We start from the raw sequence: 25,069 nt of genomic DNA on the forward strand, positions 1-25,069 counted from the left end.
AGGCAAATAATTACTATTTTCTATTGAGTGTACTTAAATGCATGCAATAGAATGAATTAACTGATTTATGATTTTTACACTCTCTGCAGATTTTCAAAAGAAAAAATTTCATCTGGTAACCGAAGGCTTGTGATATGAAAATTTACATTTTAGATAAAAGTCATAAAGTTATATCCAATCATACTCCACGAGAGATCCTTATTACTTTCTTATATCAAAAAAATCATTTACTAATACATGTATTACATGTATACCATAGGTCAGTACAACGAATGAATAATTGTTCCACAATTGTTCCACAATTTTAATGGCACTATTGATATCTTAAAAGACAAGACAAAAAATTCTCAACATAATGAACATAATTACCTCTTGTGCAATTTTTGGGCCCTGTTAAAATTATTATTCTTCATTCAATGTGACAAACAAATACCTGAATTATTTTAATAAAATCAATTTTATAACAAGCTTATTTTTTTTCTTAGATGCTCTAACACAAGCATCCCATACCTTTTAATATTATGCATAACATTTGTTGAATAAGGCTTTAAATTCAATAGAATGAACTGTAGGCAAAAACTTTAAAATAAAGTGTGTAACAGTTCCTACAGCAGAGAAGTAATATTTTAATGATCAACTTAATAAAAAACACATCTCAATTTATTCACATTCAAAAAAAAAATAATAAAGTAAACAAAAAATCCTTCAATGAAGCATGTTAGATGAACTGTTGATTTGGCCGTGCATCCACTACTATAGTTTTGGCCAGAATATCATAGGCAGCTCGGTTGTGTTTGAAGATAAAGACAGTCAAACAAGCAGGGAAAAAGAATGCCATTGTAAAGTTCTTGATGACAGATCTTATTAAAGCACTGTAAAAATAGAAACAATTTAATGTTAATAGTGTGCTTATTTTTGAAATGTATCATACAATGAGATATAATTTCTATTTCTCAAAAAAAAAAAAAAAAAAAAAAAGGGAAGTTGTCAGCTATTTTCATGCAAATTTTATTGCTAAAATCCTTTTTTTTCCCCTTTATACTAAATAAATTAATTTATTCCTATTCAACTAATATTGATTCGGAAATCTAAATTAATATTCTGAATATTTAATAACCTCAAGATAACATGAAATTTTATTTGATACTATGTGATACTGTTTACACAAAATTTTCATGATTTTCTCTTAATTTAACGCATACCTATCAATATAAATTTTTCAGTATTTTAAAAAAAGAAATATTTACCTAAAGAATCCAATATCCCGTGCTGGACACACCAATATCTTTCCTTGGGCTTGTGGTGTGACATGTATACAGGAAACAACTTTCAATCCCAGCATCCTCTTGCCTGGTGTAGCTCCGCCCACCATTCCACCCAGGCCTTTACATAAACAAAGGGTCTGGCAGAAAGAAAGGTTATGTTCAAGATTACATCAATAATGATTGAGATCACAGATAAAGCTTTCATTTTAATTTTATACATATCAGTATATGGTTTTAGATGAAAGGTTTTTTAAAGCTTAACATAAAATACCTCTGTTTTCTCTTTCTGTATTTCAGGGATATGTATTTATGTAAATAATTACAGTATAAAAAATACACGTAATAACAGAAGCCAGTCTTCACCTCAAACACAGTGATCATCATCCTGTTGACGACCTCCAGCGCTATCAGTTCTGACGTGATACTGAAGGCTTTCTCCACATCCATCTCCGTTATCTCCAGAAAGTCAAACTTAGGCATTATGTCCGCCGGAAGCTCAATTATATTATCCTCTCTTCTACAATAAAAAACAATAGGCAAAGTTTAATAAAGAACTTAACTTTATAAGATTACTTATACTAATAGCTTTCAATTAAATAAATTCATGAAATAATACACTCTTGTATTGAATAATTTTTTTATCTAAATCTATCTTTGAGTCCCTGGTATAGTGGTTGCACTTGTTAGCAAATTAAATCTATCATTAAGTCAAATGCTGACTTACATTTTTCATACTTATGGTTAGGCCATTATTTACACACTGAATATTTTATACAGATTTTTCTGTGATTTCATGATGAGGAGCACACGGCGGAGATGACCAGTAAGTAGTGGATGTTCACCCTTCCATGGCACCTGATCCCACCTCTGATGTTTCAGAGGTCCGTGTTTGCTCTGCTCCTGAATCCTGATTTGCACTGTTTTATAGATTTTTGAGCTTGAATACTGTTGGTTATCTCCATATATTTCATTCTTAGAGGAGAGATAACTTTAGAACGAAATAACTGAATTATCTATATAAGATTAAGAAATATTTTCATAAAGGACTTCTCAAATGATATCATTAAATTAAGTAACATTTGGGTGCTTTAGTTTACAGTGACATAAATAAAACTTTATTAGACAGATAACACTGGTCCATGACTAGACTGTGATGTGAGGATTTGCCTCGCTGGGTAGCCAAAAATCTTTTATGATTAGATACCTTAGCTAATAAGGTATACATATCCTGAACCATTATATAACACTAAAATTATGAAATATTTCTAAATGATTTTTTGTATATTCATTATTCTGCACTGATAAATATCAATTAATAACCTTTTTAATCACATTTTCAAACTTGAAACTTCAAGAATACTTACAAATAACCCATTTGTCTTAAAACCAGCACTGTCATCATTACTTTTAAATAAAACAATACAATGAAGTCTATTATTTCTGCTGCTACTCTCTTCCATAATGGTGGCAAGGAATATACAGTTCCAACTGAAATAATGAAAATAATTAACATGATTAATTCAAATTAATGTCTTACACATATCTGCGGGTTAATTTATCCTAAAACCATATATTCAATTAAAACATTATATTTTGGGAAAAGACAGTGGAAGATGGGCTGAGTGGGAGTGCCCTCCCCTAAGATAGAACGTTCTATCGTTAAAATGATATTGTCCTACGGACCCGGTTTAACGATAGAATTCGTTCCGTGTATTCGTAATGTAGCAAAAGAAACATGGGTGATAACTCGTACACACTATAACTCAGTGCATTTAAGTCAATCTAGAGAGTTCCGAATGTAAACATGGCAGGTAAATTTGAAGCGAGAGAAAAACATTAAGAAAATTAATTGGATTTTTGTCTTTAGATGGATTATTTTCTGGGATAAAAGGCATAAGCAATCTCAAAAAGGTTTGTTTTGATTAATTTGGTAGTTATTTCTAGTGCAAATCCTTTTATTTTCTTCAAAATCGTTTCGGAGCGAATCCGCTCCGATTTGCTACATTGCAAGTATATGGGACGTATTCTAACTGTGGTGAGGGCTTGTACCGAGACACAGATAGATCATTCTAACTACCCTCCCCTATCCAAACCATTCAGCACAGGCACCTGAATTTTTATCAATAAGTTGCTTAATTAGCCAAATATCGAAAAATTCTACCCCCTCAATATATAAATACATTAAGGGGGTAAAATTTTTCGATATTTGGCTAATTTAGTGACTTATTGATAAAAATTCTGGTGCCTAGCTCAGTAGCTGTGCATTCAGCTACATCAGTCTGGCTGTTTCTCATCTGGAACGCACTTAATAAACAAACTAGGGTAGGGGACTGGACTGATTTCACTTAAACAACAAAATTATTGTCTAATTAGTGGATTTGCATAAGTATTCACGGTTACCTCTTTGAATACGAGCCCCTTGGGAATGGCCTGGTGCCCTGTTATGTGTTGTGGTGTTGCTTGCTGCTGACGTCGAGGTGGTATGTTGAGTATATATAGAGTTACTGTTAGGATTAGAATACTGAGGAATTTGGCAATTATTTAGCATTAATGGGAACATCATTGAAAAAGACTGCACTGAGCTCCACATCCGATACTGATACAGCCATATGTGAAGCTGGTCTGTATATTCCCTCAAATTCCGATAAGGTTTCTCTGGCGCACTGCTAGGTTGTGATAGGATTGTCGTATCTGGACTTGAACCTTTTTCACAACTTTCCATTCTCGAAAAGTTTACACCGAAATCGTTTATTACTTGCGAAATTATCCTGTAGTTTCACCAACTCACGGGAACAGTCACATTTACTGTCACTTCTAGGAAGTTCGACGATGATAGAGCTTTGTTTACTTCCGGTTACAGGGATACTAGTTTAAGGGTAAAACAAATTCTGTTTCCGGATAATGCATCCATAAGATTTTGGGTATGTTTATTGAAATTCGCTATGTGCGATTATTTAACGTTAAATTAAATGGTCTTTAAAATGAAATTTTTTTGACTAAAAGAAGCTGAGTCCAGACACGAAATTTAGCAAGAGGGAGAGGCTGGGTCTCGTTAAAACCCTCCCCAAACTTTTTTTTTTAATTTTTATTAAAATCAGGATAATGTGGCTATGTATGAATAAATGTTGGTTTTGAAATAATTTGGAACACAATAAACAATCTAAGTTAGTCACTTAATTCTTTGCCAGTGAAGAAAAAAAATTTACAAAACGGCATCATGAATTTTTTTTTATTTTCTTTCAAATATGATTACTTTTAATGTCAACAAGAACTGGTCGAAAAGATGAAGATAAGGAATAGTGATCGATCTTTAAAAAATCTATAAACAACCTGTGAACAAGATAAGCATTAACCTACGTAGATGGGATCAGGCGGCTAAGAGGACTCAATGGACCTAGCTCTCACGCCCGGCGTATGACCATGTGTTGTTCAGGTAGGCATAATATTCCGTAGTCAAATTTAGCCTAATAATCATATTTTACATTTGGCATGAAAAATGTCAGCCATAAAATATAATCCATTGATAGGTTATATTTGCCACCAAGGTAATTATACACTGTAACGATCATAAGATTAACAAAATGTTGGCTTTAACGAGGTTATTGAAGTCCCTTCTACATTAATTTATCTGTCATAAGCCTGCCTCGATTTAATAATTGATCATACTGGAACATCCTCTTGAGTATCACTATGTCGAGTTGAAGGGCATAGCAAATGATTTCTTTTTTCTCAGAATTTGTCTGAATACTTTTAATTAAAGTAATATAAAAACAGGTCAGCTTTTAAAACAGCATAGCGCAAGTAGTGCTAGAAGGCCTCGTCCTGTCCTCTAGCATCCTTTAAATATTAACTTCAGAGAACTTCTTTGTAGAATAAGAGCGATTTTTAACCAAGACATTTTGTTGATAAGGAATCACAAGACGAGAAAATTTCCAACTTCAATTTTTTTTTTTAAAAAAAAAGAAGCAGTGTCGATGCTATCAAAAAGCAACTTTTTAAAATATCGTTACATAAAATGTAGAAAAGTCGTTCAAAAGAGTGTTTCAATTGACGTGATTTAATGAAGGGATCTGGTTGACCTATAATATGGCGGCCATAAGTAACAACTCTTGCTTAAATCACCTCAATGGAAAACACTATTGAAGCTGTTAATAAAGGCCTAAGACTAAGTAATATTCTAATCACAAAAGGGTCCAGTCTTGTATTTTTCATATTTCAAGTTAAAGACTACACCTTGTATTTCCTACAAATACACATAGACTATTGCTTCCAAACTTTTTGGCCTGGATATCGAATATCTGAAACATAATCATCCATTGTGTGCATGTTCTTCTTCGCCCTATAACTATAGTCCTAATGGACACGTTATTACAGGTGACGTAAATGTAGTTAATAATGAGGACCTTAGATCACTAATTTTAAAAGGTCCAAAATAAAGGGAACCCCGATCCTCCAACTGGCGTCAGAATTTCATAAATATTATGGATTCTTTTGAAGATTACGCTAGACGATGGGCCAGATAAGAAAAAGAAAACGTTGACATTTTGTCAGAATGGAATAAATGTCAGATCCATGTTACAATCGCATATTAAAAGATTGAGGGGCAATATGAAAATCATCTATCCTTCTGTATTCAATAATCCAGAAGTGGAAAAAGAATTAGATTACATGATCAGTATACGTACTGGTCCCTGCTGACAAAGCAGGTATAACAACATTGTCTTCGTTTGTATGGCTCATTCTGAAAGAACTTAGATTTAATTCTACAAGTGATAATCCAACTTATTCTCATGGTTTCCATTCTAAGAAAGAAATTCATTAAAATCATATTTGAATATTTTTAATATCCCAAAGAACCAAAATGAATTTGAACTACCATCATGATATCTGTATTGGATTCCGAAATTTCATAAAAATTCTTACAAACAAAGATTCATAGCGGGTTCCAGTAAATGTTCAACCAAGCCTCTTTCTTTACTCCCCACTAAGATATTAACAGTAGTGAAGGAGAAACTTCAAGATTACTGTTCAACAATATTTTCAAGAAGTGGTGTAAATCAGATGTGGGTACTTAAAAATTCCAAGGAACTTTTATTCAATTTGAAATCACAGGATTTTACCAAAAATGAACAGCTTAAAAACTAACGACTTTTCAACTTTATACACAACCATTTCCCACGATAAATTAACGTCAAGGCTTTTTGATATCGTTGACGGTTGTTTTTTCAATAAAAAAAGGAAATCGTAAATTTACTAACCTTGTCATTGGTCATTTGCAAAATTATTTTGTTAAAAACATTCTGATTGTACACACAAGTACTCTGAAGTTGATATTTAAAAAATGCTTTAGTTTCTGTTTGACAATTAATATTTATAGTATGTTGCTTTTGGAGATCAGATCTTCCAACATTCTATCTGAATTCCCATGGGTACCAATTGCGCCCCGTTATTAGCAGACCTATTATTGCATTCATATGAAACAGAATTTGTGCAAAATCTTATGCGTGAAAAGAAGAAAACACTTGCTGTGGCCTCAACATTCAGATATATCGACGACGTATTGTCAATTAACGCTAGTAATTTCCATTCTGATGTCGATACGATATATTCTGGTGAGTTTGAGATAAAAGATATTACAGAGTCTGACACATCTAGTTCATATTTAGATAATTTACTTTAAATAGATGTTAATGGTAATCTAACAACCAAACTCTATATTAAACGTGATGACTTTAACTTTTCAACCGTCAACTTTCCTTACTTATGCAGCAATATACCTTCATCACCTGCATCCGTATTTTATATATCTCAGTTGATTCGATACGCAAGAGCATGCTCTACGTATGAAAAATTTCTAAAACGAGGTAAGTTATTGACAAACAAGTTGATGAAACAAGAACATCAGCACTCTCGTTTAAAGTCATCATTTCTTAAGTTCTTTGGTCGATACAATGACCTTGTCAGCAAATACAAGTTATCATTGAGACAAATGCTGACTGACTTTTTCATACTTATTGTTAATCCATTACATTATTGTTAATCCATTTACACACTGAATTGACCATAGATTTTCCCGTTATCTTCCGTTAACATGACAAGGAGCACACGGCGGGTGTGACCGGTCGGCAGGGGATGCCCACTCCTCCATGGCACCTGATCCCACATGTGATGTTTTGGGGGTCCGTGTTTGCTCTGCTCCTATTTTGTATTGTTTATGGACTTTTGATCTTGGATATGTTCGTTGTCTCCATATGACTGACTTTTGAAAAAGAAATTGAAAAGTTTTTGTAAGGATCAAAGAGGCTTGTCTCTGCATTATATCTTTGTTTGCAAGGGACTTTTATGAAGTTTAAGAATCCAGTTTAAGTAGGGTAGACCAAACTCACCTTGGTTGAATGGAATGTTAAAAGCATTTAAAACAATGAAATGTGATTCTGGAGAATTTCATCTTTAGATAGTGATACAACGGCAAGTGAAAATAATCGTTACATAAATTGCACCGTGGCTACATCTCGTAAATGTTGTAACTAGGATAAACCGTATCTATAAGTTACAGACAATGTTCTATAGTTTTGATCGTAAACTATACTTGTGAATTGTGTATAGTTTCACGGGAAAATGTGCATTTCCTATACAAAATTATATATGCAAAGTCTACAACATTAAACCGTGTTTCGCAAATGTACACTTACGATAATCACGATTTTGTGGTTGAAATGTGAAGATAACGAACAGAAATCAAGCTCAATTGAAACGATTCAAACCCAGAACAGAGCAAACACAGACATCTTAAACATCATAGGTCAGATCAGGTGCAATGGAGGAGTGAGTATCTCTTGTCGATCAGTCGCACGCACACTGTGCTCCTTGTCATGATCGGAAAAACGTGAAAATCCGTTGACAACATGTGCAGAGTGTAAAGAATGCAGTGTGTAAATAATGACCTACATTATTAATTATTTCTATTTAGAACATGCTAATGCACATAGAATCAAACGGGAGACAAAAAATACTAATATGCAGATAACAATTATGTACATGCATTCTACATGAAAAAGGGGACGTTAACGTTAGAGAAACTGAATTTATCACGTTTATCAAGTTTTGCTGTTAGTCCATCTTTAAAATAATGTTTGCTTGCCCTCTTTCGACCCAGAGAAAAATTATTGAGTCGATGGGTAGGTGGTAAAAATTTTTCCAGAAAATCTGACCATATTTGTTGACTGGATGAGAGGAATAAAAAGGGGAAAAAATATTGTGTACTTGAATGTAAAATAAAGTTTTCAGTCAGTCGGTCGGGAGATGGCAACCAAACAATTTTTTAAAGTTGGCCCTATCATAAATGTCTTTCTTGTGAAATATAAAAAAAATGACACAGTTGTGTTAGACTCTTTGGTATCTTATCTCGAGACATATACAAATTTACCGGTATATCGAATCAACGTAGGGATGACAAATGACTTCAGTTCCTGAAACAACCGTAAACTATAAAACTCTGTTCACTATCGTTTATGTAAATTAATGTCGTTAACTATTAGTTTTCTGTCCGTAAACTATATACTACTTATATCGTCGACAAATACTATAATACTAGTAAAGTTTATCTAGTATGAAAATACACCAGGCTATCTTTAAAATTAAAAGAAATATGTTCGCCCTTTCCCTACCAAATGACAGGATTAAAAAAAAAACAACAACAAACAGATAACGATCTTTTTTTTCATAACTTTTTCATTTTGCGAACAAGTATGTTGAAATTTGGGGGGGGGGGATTCCCCCCTCCTACTTCCTTTTCATTAATCTGACTTGGGAAAGAACAAAGATTATTTTTAAAGAAGACATTTCGCCCATTTTTGTTCAATTGGCGTGCCATATAAATATATTATATGTAAGTATACGAGTATTTCTTTCATTTACGCTAGTTTGTACTTATGACGGCTATTACCGTTGTCGACACGTGGTTCTGATAAGACTACTAACACTTTACTCCATTGCATTTTTCTTAAAAACAAAAACAACAAACAAGTTAAGTACGAATTATATATTAAGGCTTATTTCTATTTCTTTACAAAAACTAAGGCCATGATATATAGACTTTACAGACAAGTATTGCATATACTCACATAAATGGGATTTTTAGTAACTCGATAATCGAATGTTTTTACTTTCACACAGTCTAAACCTTATCTAAAATGATTTTTGTTTAAATGTGCAATAAAGAAGGATGTCTGCTTACTTTAAAGCTTTATAAGGTTATTGAGGACTTGGGTTTTTTTCTTTTGTTATTGCTATTGTTGCTGTTTAGTGTTAGTGTCCTTAAGGTCAGATATCTGTTTTGTATATCTTCGTAATTATAAAATAAAAATATCTAAAATTATAGTTACCGTGTGATTTCTAAACTGGTTTCTAACTGTCTTTAAAAAAAATTACAACGCTTAATTTTTTGATTTTGACAATTTAAGGTATTTTCAAAAGGGTTATAGTGGCAACATCTTCCTTTGGTATATTGCACAGAGAATCATATATTATTTAGGAACGTTATGAAGATGGCAGGTAGAATTCACACAAATACATGTACTATACAATTTAGACCTACTGGGACCACCTTTAAAAATTGTTTGGTTGCCCTCTCCTGCCCGACTGACCAAAAATGGCTCGACTCAAAAAATATGTTTGTTTTTTCACATTCCATGACACATTTTTTTTCTTTTTAATTCCTTTTATCTCTTCAACAAATATCTTGGAATTTTTGGAAATTTCCCACCTACGTACCCACCGACCTAATAATTTAATCTTGGGTCGGGAGAGGACAAGCAAACATTATTTTAAAGATGTCCTGGACATTGCTTGCATGTGGAATCCACGGAGGACTTGAACTCATCATTGACATTGTTGTTATTTTTAAGAGTTAACTCCCTTTTTTTTAATTTGCCTTGAATAAATTAACCCTATGTTGGATTTTATGGTATTGTATGAATTTTTTAAACTTTCCCTTCTCAAATAATAAAAAAGATCGTTTATAAAAAAGAACAGGTCAAAGGCAAAAAAATATAGCATTGGATCACGTCATGGTTCTGGCTATATAATAACCTGCTATGAAAATTGTACATCATATATATTAGTTTTTCATGTTTATTGAATTATTAAATCTAATTAACCTATTTTTGCGTGCGCGAACTTTGTGAACGAAAGAGATTGACCAAATAACAGAATCAATACACCAATCTTAATCCTAAGAACAAACATAGAATTTTGCATGTTCTACCTCTGCTGAAAAATATAGTCTTGGAGGTGATCAATAGAACCTTTGTCAAAATGAAACAAACAGGGTAATCCCTTAGTGAATTGAATCGGAATTACAGAGTTAGACACATTACTAATTAATATATGGCAAATTTTATATGTTCCTAAGGCTTTCAGAACATCAAAATATTAATTATTAGAAATAAATATTCAATTTTCATCAGCTATAAAAGTCCCTCGTTGTGATAGAGTACACGAAGTGTTGGAAAATAATCGTGACGCTCTCGTAGACAATATCACGCACAGATATGGGATTGGCTGAAACTCAGGTTACAGTCGTGCTCGTCAAGAGAAATCTATGGAGAAAATAATTATTATGGATATTTACCCACAGTTTGTGTAGGAAACCTCCCACAAACATGTTTGTCTTCACAGCAAAATGTTGCAAAAACTCTTTGAAGTGCACAAGTAAACATCATCTAAAATCAATTAGTTCTATATTGACTGCGAACCATTGTAAAAGGATGGCAAGCGAAAGAAAACGAAAAAATAAGTAAGAAAAAATGCAGTTTACTTAGTACTAGGATGCTCCCACGTAAAATACAACTGGTTGAAGAATGAAATCGGATGATAATTACTAGGATAATTGAAACTGAATTGATAGAACAACACATATATAACTTGGTCCAGCAAATGCTCTACCAAGCCCTTATATCGATTTCTTACCAAAATATTTACTACTATGAAGGAGAAACTTTTAAAAAAACATTGCGCTACAGCGTTTTCTAGAAGTAGTGTAAATAAGATGTGATGGGGACCTAAAAAACATTTATTGACTGAGTTCGAGGGCAACATGGGTTTTGTTGGACCCAAGAACCAAACTTTTTGCCTCAGGTCATTAGGCCGGAGGCAGACAGTTTGGTTTGAGGGTCGACAAAACGCATTTTGCCCGAGAATACACTCAATAAATGTGTTGTTATACTTTTTATTTTAATATATTTTTGACATACATGTATCTTGAACTGTTTTCGGAGATGTATACCTCAGGTCCGTCACTGTAAAACACCAAAGAATGCAAATGAGATTAAGTTCAGCCCATTGTGTGACGTAAACGGTCCAACATCTCTTTGAAAGGTCCAACATCGAACTCAGCGGTCAAACATTGATTTCTTTATGTCCGCTCAGTAAAATTCTTATTTTTGTATAGATTTGTATAGGAACAGATTTTTGAAGTAATGACAAAAACTTCTAAAAACGTAAAAATTATACAAGTATAATATAAACAATTATAATTTTTCTACATTTTATACAGCAATTCCTCGCGATAAATTAAAGTTTAGACTTTTTGATATCACAGACAACTGCTTCTTCAACAAAAATGGAACTCGGATATTTCCACGTCTTGTTATTGGTCATTGACAAATTACTTCGTTAAAAACCACTAATTGCACACACAAGTACTCTGAAGTTGATATGAAAAGGATTCTTGAGGTCCGCATTGACAACAATTGTGTAGTCCTCGATGAACAACTTTTCCATCAATTGTTGGAATTCTAATGAACACTATTTGTGCTGCTTTATTTGCTGACCTGTTTTATTTTCCCTTGAAGTGTAATTTATTAGAAAAAAACTTGTACATTAAAAGGAGAAAATACTTGCGGTGGCCTTCAGTTCGACATTAATATATCCACGATGTTTTTTTTTTTCAATTAACATTGAAGTTACTTTCCTGAATATGTGAACTCGATCTATCCTAGTGAACTTGAAATAAAAGACACCACAGAGTTTGCCACAACTGCGTTTTACTGAATAAGGACGATAAAGGCCTACTAACAGCAAAATTATATAATAACCGATAAACGAGATGACTTAGATTTCAATCGTCAACATTCCTTATTTATGCATTGTAATCTCCCAACTTATTCGCTACTCAAGAGCTTGGTCTGAGTACAGTCAGTTCTTAAAACGAAGCATGCTACCAACTGATATGTTGATGTTTCAGGAATTTGAATAACCTCGTTAAAAGTCAGCATTTCCTAAATTCTATGCTCTTTATGATGACCTTGTTAAAACATTGGATCGTATTTGTTTCATACTAAATGTTAAAATATCTTTGTATACTAAAATTGACTATACGCAATGTATCATTGATTGATTGATTGTATACTGTTTAACGTCCCTCTCCAGAATATTTCACTGATATGGAGACGTCACCATTGCCGGTGAAGGGCTGCAAATTTAGGCCTAATCTCAAAAATCCTATAGGGCTCAGAGCAGGTGTGAGCGGTCAGCTAGAGAAGCTCTCACCTCCTGGACACCTGATCCCACCTCTGTCATTTCCAGGGGGTCGTGTTTTATGCCTTCTTCGCATAAATTTGTATTGTTATAGATTTTTCAGATTCATCACAGTGACTGTTCGTGCATGGTCTTCACTTTTAGATAGAACTGGTAGAAATTAGAAAATGTAGATTAGCAGACTCTCTTCTTTCAAATTTGCAAAACAGTATACCATTATACTTGTTTCCGGAATGTTTCATCTAGCGATGCTTAAGTATTTTCTAAATAGTAATAAAAAACATTAAGGTTTTCTTTTAAAAGTCATTTCTTTTAGTTGTGTACAAGTAATAGGTAAAAGACATTTTGAATATTTCTTTCCGATTATAAAAGCATCTTCATAGAAAACGTAAAAATGTAACATTTTTAACTATTTTTCCCTTCTTTTAACAAAACAAAGAGTGATATTTCTTGTGAGTTTTCTAAGAAAGAAAAAGAGAAAAATTTCAAATATATCAAAGGATAACTGGAATCGATACACTGTTTTAAAAATCGGAGAGGGCTACATTATTGCAGCTAGGTAAATTCATCCGGTGAAATCATTACAGTCGCTAAGGCCGAGGACCGTAAATAGCATCTAATCAAATAAAAATTTTATTATTCATATAGCCTTATTTAGAACCTGATCGATATGATGAGTATGAATTTAGTCTATTCTATTCATTTATTTCTAGATATGAATGTTTTATGTAGTTCACCATTCCTATATCATGCTTATACAGTGTTATATGAAAATTAGCAACATTTTTATGTCTAGGAGATTAATGACCTGGAACTTTTAATTTAACCATGTTTGGCAACAGATTTATGAATATCACACAGGTATTGGGCAATGCAGTAAAGTAAAACTGTAAAACAAAAAAGAAGAATGGAACAAGATTTATTGTAAGAATATATAGTTTTTAAAAATCTTGCTTTAAAAATAGTGCTCTAAAATCTTAATAATAAAATTATAGTAGTGCATCCCTGCCATTTATACTAAGTTGGTCACAGAACAATCGAAGATAGTATCATGCTTTTTTTACTTTGAAACATGATAATATTATCGTCAATCAGATTATAACGGTGTACATACTGTACATGTCAGTCTATTCAGATGCAGAAAAGGAATACGCCCCTTTAGCATCGTTGGGTATAAGAGGGCCGAGCTATTGGAATCACTGATAGTTCTTCACCTGCAAAAAGCTCGATTCCTTTCACAAAATATTTTTCTGTTCTTATTTTTACCTAATGGGTATCATCAACCATTGGAGTAGTTCGTAAGATCACGGAAGAATATCAGAGAAGCAATGATGTTTCCGTTTTTCAGTTTTCCTCCCATGGGAAGGCAGCCACATTTCATGAAACCACCCAGTTTCGCAAGGATTTTCTGCATCCCTGTATTGTTACAAAAGGTATCCACATACATTCCTTGGTATCCAAGAATTTCAGAGAATTCCAAAACTTTTCTCATACAAAATTCGCCAATTCCCTTTTGGCGGTCATGAGGTCTGACGATAATATACGGGTCCACAGCGTCCGGAGAACCGCGATAAAACTTGCTTGACGTCATAATGAATGATGCAAGCATTTCTTTTGTTGATCTGTCCATAACCACGAAACAAAATGATTCCCGTATTTCCTCACGAAAATCTTCTTCGTTTTCGAATTCATCCACACCAAATCCATGTCCATCTTCAGCGCACTGCTGAATAAGGTCATACGTTTGAGTCACATGGTCATCTGACATCCAATCAATGATGATTTCTCGATTGTTTGGTAATTGTGACGTCAGGGGAAGATGGGGAAGCAATCGTTGATGGCGATCCTCTCTAAGCATCATCCCGATATGTGAAATTTTGGCAGCAATCTGTAAAAAATAAAATTATACAATTTTTATTCAATATTCAATGCAAAAATGTTTCTTCAAAATCTTCTGGCCGATGATATATTTTTATAGAAACAATGAGTAGATAAAAAATTTAACAACTAGATAAAATAAAAAATACTAATCAGCTGTAACATGTTCACATAAGAACAAGATCAAGAAGTCGGGTGATAAAATTCAGTTAGAAAAAGGAGGTAATATTATTATGCTACATGTTGGCTAAAATTGGGTCAAAATTGAAGCTCTAGAATACTGTACGTTATTGTGTTTTTATCTATTATGATTATAATCTAAAAAGTCTAGTAAAATCTTCAGTAGCGTTTTCCATCCCGCTGATATGAATTACATACATGTACTTACAATACTGCCTATTATTCAGGGCTCTGTGATATGACACAAATTACTTTTTTTTTTAGTCATATCATTATCATATACTGGAAAAAAAATTGAATTTGAATAAAGAACTATTTTCAAAAATTGAATTTGATTGCCGGTAAGGCACGTAGTGAGGATCGGGTTATCCCTTTTTTCGGTTGCCTGTGGCGCTGAAAATTTATGTATGGTTTTAAAAAGGTCAAAAAATTATTTTTTTTTTGTTAATATTTTTATTTCAAACAATGAATACACTTCTGGAACGTGGAGAAATAGAGTTCAAAACACATTTAAGAGAAAGTATTTGTCAAGCTTACCATAGAGAGTGAACATCCCCGGTGCACACAATAAATGGGAATGGGACATATGTATATAATTATCGTTCAAAACATAAACAAGATATCATGAATCCGACCAATATCCAATAAACTATCCAACGTCCACGACCAGTGACGTACCACTCAATATTGTTAGTGTCGATCTTATATTGGGGAACAGGCAACTTTTTCGTAAACAAGTTTACAATTAACACCTTAAACAAATTAATAACACACCATCGGCTTTAGGCTTTATTATGATTCCACTTAAAGGCACGTACAATGCACTCAAAAAATAGCAACCATTCAAATTGAGCTATTTATAAAGGTTGTCCTTGTGACAAAGTGCGTTAAGCTTGTTAAGTGGCTATTATTTAAAGATTTCAAGTACATGTGTTTACTAAACATTGTAAACACAGATGGTGCAGGATATGTATCTATGTCATCTTCATCTCAACTTTATGTCATAATGAAAATAGGGCCCCAGTAATCTTTAGTAATATAAGGTCATATGCATTTCCGGTAAGCAAAGTACAGTATTTTCAACGAACCCATACAAGATTTTTATAAGCCTGCTAACTTACTAACGTGAATAAAGAAGTGACTGCCATATCTTTCAACAAATCTGCCGAATTTGTAACCTGACCCAACAGGCATTGAATTTGCATGTCATTTAAGTTACTGCACAAATGAAAGATATCTAATAATGTAATTTAAAATAACTGCGTCAATGTTCTCTCTTTATATACAAAAGATTTAAATGATAGAAGAATGGAATCTCATGTAATCTGTCATTGACGAATGAGAAAACGTGCTTGAAATTATCAGTTGCTTTCATATAATTTGTTTTCAACTATTGTAACAAACTGACACACATATGTCTTCTTCACCATCACTACCAAGAATTACTTGGCAAGCTACAGAATTATTCTGAGCGTTGCAGCAGAACCTCGAAAAGTATGTTTTACTGGACGAACGAGAAAGACAGTTATGTCTTGAACATGACAGATGTTTGTCTTAAAAGCCCATCAAGTGTATCACTAATCCAATATGAGACAGGTGATAAAACGGTACTTCTGTAAGTACTATTGATTCAGTGGGGGAAGTCAACCGCCGGATAACGTATGGTGACTAATTAGGGTTTCTGACGTAGACGGAATGGTCGAGCATTTTAAAAGTTGTGAAAATCTAGAGACCAATCTGTTCTTAAGTGTCTGCATTCTCTCTAGGGCTTCATGTGAAAAATTATCAAGTAAAACGCACATCCAGAGGCTATCAACTTGTTCAGATAAGACCAATAGGCAGCATTGGAAATATGATGAAATAAAAACAAGAATATGCCAAAAATGCTAGAAGAACTGTTTGGAAAACCAGACTGAATTTCTAAATGAAATTATGACAAGAATTTCAATTCTAGACTAAGCATTTAAACAGTACACATGACATGTAGATGGTTGCATGATTTCAGGTTCTAGAAAAAACCTATGTTCATTTGTTTGTTTACATTTCAAAAGAGTATTGTTTCCAATATACTGATTACGCAGATTCTATGGTTCATAAGGACAAATACATGTAACGGTGTGATAACTGAATATTATGAACCTGATTAATCCAAAACATATTGTAAAACGTATTTTTAAGTATATATTTTTATACCCAAAAAATCATGACTCTTAATAAGAAAATAATTGTCAGAAGTGTAGAACATTTTTCCCTTACCTTGCAATTGGTACGATGACAACCCCGCATCTGATATTAAATGGTTTCGCTTCTCTGTCCCTCTCACATTGTTGAGGATGTAAACAAGAGCTCGGGGATCAAGGCCACTTACTTCTCTATCGATCCCCAACAGAATGACTAACCGCCCTGTTTACGATGCGCTCAGTGGGAGCTGCTGCTTCACTCAATACAAATCTGGTCGATCACAGGAACTGGGTTAACGTGTTACTTTTGGGGCGGATCTAGAACTCCGTGTCACGATTCTGAAATAAAGGAAGTCATCTTTATTATACACTGTATCTAAATGACCTTGAAGATTTCATGAATTTAAATAATGTAAAAGGTTTATCATTTATAACGTCTAAATTAGAATCGGAGTTTAATTTGTATCTTCGATTGTTTGTTTTGCTATACGCAGATGACACGATCCTTTTGTCAGAAACACCAGAAGACTTACAATACCATTTGGATGTATTTAACAAATATTGCAAACAATGGCATCTCAAGGTTAACACCAATAAAACTAAAATTGTAATCTTTGGAAAGGGCAATCCAAGAATTGAAAAACCAATTACATTAAATGGAATAACATTAGAAATCGTAGATAATTTTAAATATTTAGGAGTAAGTTTTTGTAAAAATGGTTCATTTAACACAAATGTCAAAGAATTATCTCAGAAAGCAACAAAAGCTATGTATAGTGTTATTGGAAAATGTAGAAAACACAACCTTAATATAGAATGCACATTGGATTTGTTTGACAAAATTGTAAATCCTATAATTTTATATGGATGCGAAGTGTGGGGTTTTAATCAGTCACCATTGATTGAAAAATTGCACTTAAAATTTTGTAAGCATATTTTGCATGTAAAGTCATCAACACCAAATTTTATGGTATATGGTGAATTAGGTAGATACCCTATTTCAATTAATATAAAGGTTAGAATGATAAGTTTTTGGTGTAAACTATCTTTTTTACAAAGGGATAAATTATCATCGAATTTGTTAAGTGTTTTAAAGAACTACAATAATCCATGGTGTAACTTTGTCAAATCTATATTGAATGAATGTGGACTTTCTTATATTTGGCATACTTGTCAACCTGTAAATGTATCATGGCTGAAGAAAATAGTGTTTAACACTCTGTATGATCAGTTTAAACAGAAGTGGTATAGTGAAATGTTTAACTCGTCTAAAGGTCTTAATTATAGAATATACAAAACTTCTTTTTGTCTAGAAAAGTATTTAGTATCTCTGCCTTTTAAGTACTGGATAATATTTTGTAAGTTTAGAACTTGTAATAATAAATTACCAATAGAAGTTGGAAGATGGCATAATGTACTAAGAGAAAACCGAATTTGTAAATTGTGTTCCAAAAATGAAATTGGTGATGAATTTCATTACTTATTTAATTGTAATGATTCACTTATTTTGAATTCAAGGTTATTATTATTATCAAAATATTACTATTCACATCCAAATGTGTATAAGTTTGATCAACTTTTTAATACAAAAAATACAGTTAAATTGACAAAACTGTGTAAATTTATAAAAATTATTTTTGAGAGAGTTGGCTCTCCTGGTTAGCTCATTGTTAGTTTTGTTACTTTGTACTTTTTTCTTTTTCATGCATGCACATATGTTTAACTATACTTGTAATCTTTCTCAACACTGTACTTATGTCAGTTCATGAGAATAAATTCATTGTCATTGTCATTGTAGCACATTGCTTCTGATTGGTCATTTTTAAACAAGCAGATGCTGGATTATCGATGGATACTGATTTTATACATGTGACTAAACATAAGTAGAGGGCACATATTGATTGGATTATTTTTGTCGTCTTTGTTTGAGTATATCGAGTAAATATGCTGGTAAATACGACTATTTCATTACTATTTTAATATTACGTATTATTCTATGACAATGGCACTCCTTTACATACAGGTATTACTGAATACTTTTGAATATTAGAACTAGTGTATACGTTTTAAGTTTACATGTCACATTTTATATTCATTTTCCATTTTTTTCCTTATTCAAAAATAAATAATTTTTGTCATGCATAAGCTATGGGACATTTACCATTTGTATATACAGTGTACATAATATACTACCTGATTTCTCAACCACTGCTTACCATTCTCAAAACATTGATTATACTGTTTAAACTATGTCGCTCCATAAAACAAATTTAAAAAGGAAAAAAGAATTAAAATGGAAATTCACACTTACGTTTTAGCAATATATAACTTCTCTTTCTCCTCCAACTTGCCAATTAGAAAGTAGGTTTTACCATGGCTTCTCAATTTTCACTTCTGTGAAATCATTGTGCAGAATGTGTATTGTGTGTGTTTTAAACAAACCCGGATATGTGTATTGGAATTATTCACGGTTCATTGGCATTGTCACTTGGCGATCGGGTTATTCAAAGGTCACTGGAATATTTGCTGCGGCCGACATTATAGATATTTTTCTAATCCATTAACCAGAGTGTTCAAGGTCTTCCAAGTTGTTTTGATATGGGCCAGCTACTTTCTTTAATCCGCATGTTGTTTTGTTACAAGACTACAAGGAAGGCAAAGTTTAAAGCGCACTAGTCGAAGAGAACAATTTGTATCTTTGATATACATGCATTTCAATAATTCAATGCATAGACCAATGAATAAGAAAAAATAAATAAATAAAGGATCTTTGAAGTTTTAAATGAAATACATGTATATGGAGATAACGAACAGTATTCAAACTCCAAAGTCCATTGACCATTACAAAATAGGAGCAGAGCAAACACGGACCTCCGAAACATTATAGGTGGGATCAGATGTTATGGAGGAATGAGCATCCCCTGCCGACCGGTCATACCCGCCTTAAGCTTGTTCCCCTGACCATGATCGGGAAAATCTGTCAACAATTCAGTGTACACGTATATAATGACTTACAATTAGTAAGAAAAACGTCAGTCAGCATTTCCTTTGATAATAAATTGTATTTGCTTTAAAGGTAATTTTATCGACCGTACGTAGAACTTACGAAATGATGACTTTAAACGAGATATTGATATTCCTGTTCCAGCAACTTTGTCAATAACTTCCCTCGTTTTAAAAAGTGTTCATACGTAGGGCATGTCCTTGCGTATCGAATCAAATGAGAGATATACACCCTGTTTTTTGCATAAAGAAGGGAAGTTGACGACTGAAAAGTTAAAGTCATCTCGTTTGTTATAAAACTTGATTGTTAGATTATTATCAACGTCTTTTCAAGTATAGTATGTAATAGTTACATGATGACACGAGATGATGCATACAAAATATCGTTGAGTTATTGCACGCGAGGAGGCGTTAGCCTCCGAGTTTGCAATAACGAAACGATATTTTGTATGCATCATCGAGCTGTCAATCATGTAACTGATTTATCCCATGACCCTTCATTTGACCTTTTCCCATATTTGGTATTTTCTTTACATCAACTAATAAAGACTCTGAAACAGAACCACGTGATAGTCTTAACGCGAAGGGTTTTTTGGTATCTAAGTAACGGATTTACAAATTTGGTAATTTTCATAGTACTGTAACACGTGATCAATTTCTTGAGATAATCAATTCATTTGTTCCATGATCTGGCGAAAATGGCAGAAGGGGTTCAGCGTAAAGAATCGTCGTTTTTCAGCAAGCCTACGACGAGGGTAATTTTCAATCGAGTCAAGCAGTATGAACTCGGGCGATCGGATTTAAAAGGCCCATGGGGCCAGGACTTTATGAATTTCGATTTACAGTTTCCGGGATTGAACGGGAAAATTTTACGGAATGGACTGAAAATACTAGATTCGGAAAACATGTGTCGGCCATTGAAATAAGTGCGCTTAAAAAATCAAGAAAGTAAATTCACGAGCCGTAACACTTCATGGGCAGTCAACATGGTTCAAGTGTTCAACGACTGGAAATCTCAGCAAAACAGCAACTTGGTGAGTTTAAAACCATTCCCGAAATACTCGCTAGTAAATACCAAGAACTTGTGTACTTTATATGTCACGTTTTGTACACTGTAATTGAAGCCAGGTGCGCATATGGTTTCCCCTACCCCGAGGACTTTATATCCGATTTGTTCCGATATTCTACGGTACATGAGAGCAAGGTGTTCATTATATGAACTTTTCAGAGGATGCCGGGAAGGAAAATGCTACTATTGAATGTGCGAATTTCTATCATGGGAGATGAAGTTATCCGCTTCGAGAATTATGCTCCGCCTGACAGTGTCGATGTCTTTTTTGTAAAGATTTGTGCATTTTGATTTAAACTGTGTTATCTGTTTTGTTTTGTTTTTCTCTTGTTTTTGTTAGTTCATTAAAATCTAGTTCTAAACGAATTTTTGTCTCATTTGCATAGCTCCTCCTACATCCGGAGTATAACCGTTGGATATCACTAGCTTTATATCACATATGTGATATTTAATATATCACCACACTTATGTTGATATGAGAAATACACCCTTGCGAAGATCAAAGAAAAATTTGTCGGTCATGGGATAATTATTTTTATTATAGTCAATCAGAAACTCAAGCATCTTTTTAATATCAACTTCAGAGTGCTTGTGTGCTCAATCATAGTGTTTTTAACAAAATAATTTGCAAATGACCAATGACAAGATAAGTAAATTTACGAGTTCCACTTTTATTGAAAAGGCAGCTGTCAATGATATAAAAAAGCTTGGACTTTAATTTATCGGGGGATGGGGGTGGTTAAATATAAAGTTTAAAAGTCACAAGTTTTAAATGCCGTTGATTTTGATAAAATTTTGTGATTTCAAATTTTTAAACAAGCTCTTAAAATTTTTTAAAAAGAATTTTTAAGTACATGTATCCACGTTGTCACCTTATTTAAATCACCTCTCGAGTAAGTAGTAAAATTAATTGAGCAGTACTTATATGATGTTTCTCCTTCACTACTGTTATCATTTTAGTGGTGAGTAAAGAAAGAGGCTTGGTAGAACATCTAATATCATTTTTACCGGTGGTACAGTGTATGTTTTTGTATCAAGAAAAATAGTCTCTATTCATGTTAGATTACAAAACCAATTTTTTTTATTTAAAAAAAAATTCAAAACATCAATTTACATGTATGTCTGATCTCTGAATAGGTTGAAATGCTCTCATTTAAAGAGTTGTATGAATTTAACCAAGACTGCATTGCAAAAACCAAGATTTGATATGGAAATACGAACGTTTAAAATTTATTTCTTAGCATTTATTTACTCTGTGTGTCTTTATCGATTATTATCAAATTTTATGCGCCCGGATCGATAGATCCGAGGTGTATATTGTTTTTGTCCTGTCTGTCTGTCTGTCTGCCCGTCTGTCTGTCTGATTGTTTGTCCCCAAACTTTAACCTTCGCCATAACTTTTGAACCATGAAAGATAGAGACTTAATATTTGATATGCATACTCCACTAATTAAGCTCTTTCAAATGACACCAAGGTCAATGACCTTGTGACCTTGACTATGGCCTATATGCTAAAAATAGTTTTTTTCTGCAAAATTTAACCTTCGCCATTACTTTTGAACCATAAAAGATAGAGACTTCATATTTAGTATGCATATTCTACTAATCAAGTTCTTTGAAATGACACCAAGGTCAATGACCTTGGGACCTTGACTGTGACCTATATGCTAATAATAGCTTTTTTCGAACTTTGTTGCTGCCGGGCGCATAGTGTTTCACAAACACATCTTGTTTTTATTTATAACATTAGGCATATTTTACCCTATCTTTGGACTTTCAGTAGGCGTGACTTTCTCGGCGCTACGTAACGGAGAATACAAGTAGATTCTCATTGGTTACGAAATTAATAAAATAGGAACTTAAAATTGTTGTTGATGACGATCAGACGACTTATGCCCCACCTCTGTGCCGTGAGAGAACTTTTAATTGGCTATTTACTACACCAGTTGACATTCTGCCGCATTCCTATCACATTTTATTTCAACAGTGAAGGGAAGCTGTGTAAATTTCAGAAGCTAATTAGGTAACGTCGAGAATGCCACGCCTTACTGAAAGTCCAAACTAAGCGTGTAATTCTTCTAAAAAGGTGTTTAAAGTATTGTATTGATGTCTGTGTTAAATTATTTTTAAGAAACCTTCCTTCCTATTTGAGTTTGTTTTATTTGGTCATTTCAGTTGCCAACAACTGCACGCGCTTGTATTGTATATAAAGAAATATGATTTTTTTTTTCGAGACTCTATCAGAACTCTTTCTTTTGAAAAGACTCTTCATGAAAAATAAAAATGAAGAACGTCAATCTTGCTCAAAAGATCATTGGAACAAAACAAATAGAGAGCAAACACGGACCTTAGAACATCAGGGTGGGATCAGAAGCCATGGAGGAGTAGAGATCCCCTGTCGACCGATCACACCTATGTGTCCTTGTCATAATCTAGTAAACAGAAAAATCCATGGATAATTAAGTGTGAAAATAATGACCAGACGACTTAGCAATAGGTCATATGTGGACCACAAAATTTACAAACCTTTGACTTAAAACAGACCATTGATATCCTTGTTTCATTAATTTGTAAATACATGTATCTCAGAGCGTATGCATTTGCGTACTGGACCATTTGGAAGACATTTCCTTCATATGCAGGCGAGAATGGAACATTAAATATTGTTACTTGAGAAGACGTCATCGCTATATCGAAATTCTAAACGACCGTCAAAACAAAATACTCCTTCTTTTTATATAGAGGCTGAATAAATTCTGCTTCATATGGATACAGACATAGGTCTGCTAATAAAGGGGCGGCGCAACTAGTAACTATGGGAATTTCAAGAGAATATTGGAAGACTTTATCTCCAAAAGCTTCATACATGTAAATAAAAATCAATCAAAGACTCAAGTATCTTTTTACTTACAACTCAAGTGTACATTTTTTAAATGATTTTGCATAAAAATGTACATGAATATAACTTGGGGTATGGTTGTATAAAAAATTTCCAAAGCTGCATTTTGTGATGTGACTGATTTTGCTAAAAATTTGTAATAATATTATCTTGATTTTTTTCTTAGAGTTTTAAAATGCTTTACGCACTTGAACATGCCCCCCTCCCATTATTTTAAAGAACATGGGACAAGATAGTATACAACAAATATAGCTTTTCATGAGGTCGATTCATAAATATATCGACTTGACAGAAAAGCATATCGACCGAGTACAAAATAATTTGCTAAATTTATGTGCATGCATTTTGATTACAAACAGATTTTTGGATATGAATCTGAAGCGTTAAGAAAAAAATTTGAGTGAGCAAATGGACAAAGAACCTATCACTATATTTGTTGGTACAGCGTCGGAAGCAAATTGAAAGTGGGGGGCTAATTGAAAGTTGGGTAGGGGTTGGGCTAAACAAAAAAAAAGATAAACCCCAATTTTCAATGCCTATTTTATGTATATCTTTGCAAAAAAGGGGGTGGCTAAGCCCCCTAGCCCCCCCCCCCCCCCCCCCCCCCCCCCCCCCGGCTCCGAAAAAGAAAGTGGACTTATACGAGGGTTGATCCAAAAGTTCGTGGAATTTCTTTCTAAAATTTTATCGTGATTTTAAAAAAGCAAACAATAGGCATATTTATAATATATAGTCATAATGCAACAATACTGGACAATTTCACCACGTTCCAATTACCAATAAGGTCACACGAGCTTTCTGAAAATGGAAAGTTGTGAAACCCAGGGGAGACTTCGACGTAACGTCAAGTTAGGTATGTCACCTCACGTTTTAGAAGCATCTCACCCTACTGTCCAATTAGAATACGTAATTCTACAAAATGCTGCCCTTTTGTCCATTTTTTTCTCAAGAAAAGCCTGGGTATCCTCTCGTACCAACTTATCTTCATTTTTCACTCATATTTCAAAATACTCCCCATCTTACCATACTGATGTTTCAATTTCAGTAGCAATGTCAA

General features: G+C 33.4%; 2 protein-coding genes across 3 annotated transcripts; both read right to left on the reverse strand.

Annotated features, from left to right (window-relative positions):
- Nucleotides 1-289: 289 nt before the first annotated feature.
- Nucleotides 290-4,077, reverse strand: LOC134235094 (protein FAM8A1-like). The gene is made up of 5 exons (XM_062717183.1): nt 3,666-4,077; nt 2,630-2,753; nt 1,629-1,782; nt 1,248-1,402; nt 290-872 (listed from the first exon to the last, which is right to left on the reverse strand). The coding sequence occupies exons 1-5, from the start codon at nt 3,985-3,987 to the stop codon at nt 719-721; spliced, it is 909 nt and encodes a 302-aa protein (XP_062573167.1). The 5' UTR covers nt 3,988-4,077; the 3' UTR covers nt 290-718.
- Nucleotides 4,078-13,705: 9,628 nt separating this feature from the next.
- Nucleotides 13,706-17,235, reverse strand: LOC134235095 (uncharacterized). Of its 2 annotated transcripts, none has more exons than XM_062717184.1 (2): nt 17,118-17,235; nt 13,706-14,691 (listed from the first exon to the last, which is right to left on the reverse strand). In XM_062717184.1, exons 1-2 carry the CDS (start codon nt 17,145-17,147, stop codon nt 14,083-14,085), a joined length of 639 nt encoding a protein of 212 aa, XP_062573168.1. In that variant the 5' UTR covers nt 17,148-17,235; the 3' UTR covers nt 13,706-14,082. The 2 variants fall into 2 exon arrangements, with proteins under 2 accessions (XP_062573168.1, XP_062573169.1); XM_062717185.1 differs by lacking the exon at nt 17,118-17,235 and adding an exon at nt 15,399-15,481.
- Between the last annotated feature and the right edge of the window lie 7,834 nt (nt 17,236-25,069).

This window comes from Saccostrea cucullata, unplaced genomic scaffold, assembly GCF_032062105.1.
Source record: "Saccostrea cucullata isolate Sc308-1 unplaced genomic scaffold, CSIRO_AGI_Scuc_v1 ctg1201, whole genome shotgun sequence".
NCBI classification, from domain to species: domain Eukaryota; kingdom Metazoa; phylum Mollusca; class Bivalvia; order Ostreida; family Ostreidae; genus Saccostrea; species Saccostrea cuccullata.

What these genes read in the sequence shown, in the direction of transcription:
- LOC134235094 (XM_062717183.1), bottom strand. Translation starts at nt 3,987, where the DNA reads ATGGAAAGTTGTGAAAAAGGTTCAAGTCCAGATACGACAATCCTATCA. An exon ending in AGGGGCTCGTATTCAAAGAG is followed by an intron (nt 2,754 to 3,665) that starts GTAACCGTGAAT and finishes TCATTATTTCAG; the next exon opens with TTGGAACTGTATATTCCTTG. An exon ending in TTAAGACAAATGGGTTATTT is followed by an intron (nt 1,783 to 2,629) that starts GTAAGTATTCTT and finishes TTTTTATTGTAG; the next exon opens with AAGAGAGGATAATATAATTG.
- LOC134235095 (XM_062717184.1), bottom strand. Translation starts at nt 17,147, where the DNA reads ATGCGGGGTTGTCATCGTACCAATTGCAAG. An exon ending in GTCATCGTACCAATTGCAAG is followed by an intron (nt 14,692 to 17,117) that starts GTAAGGGAAAAA and finishes TATTTTTTACAG; the next exon opens with ATTGCTGCCAAAATTTCACA.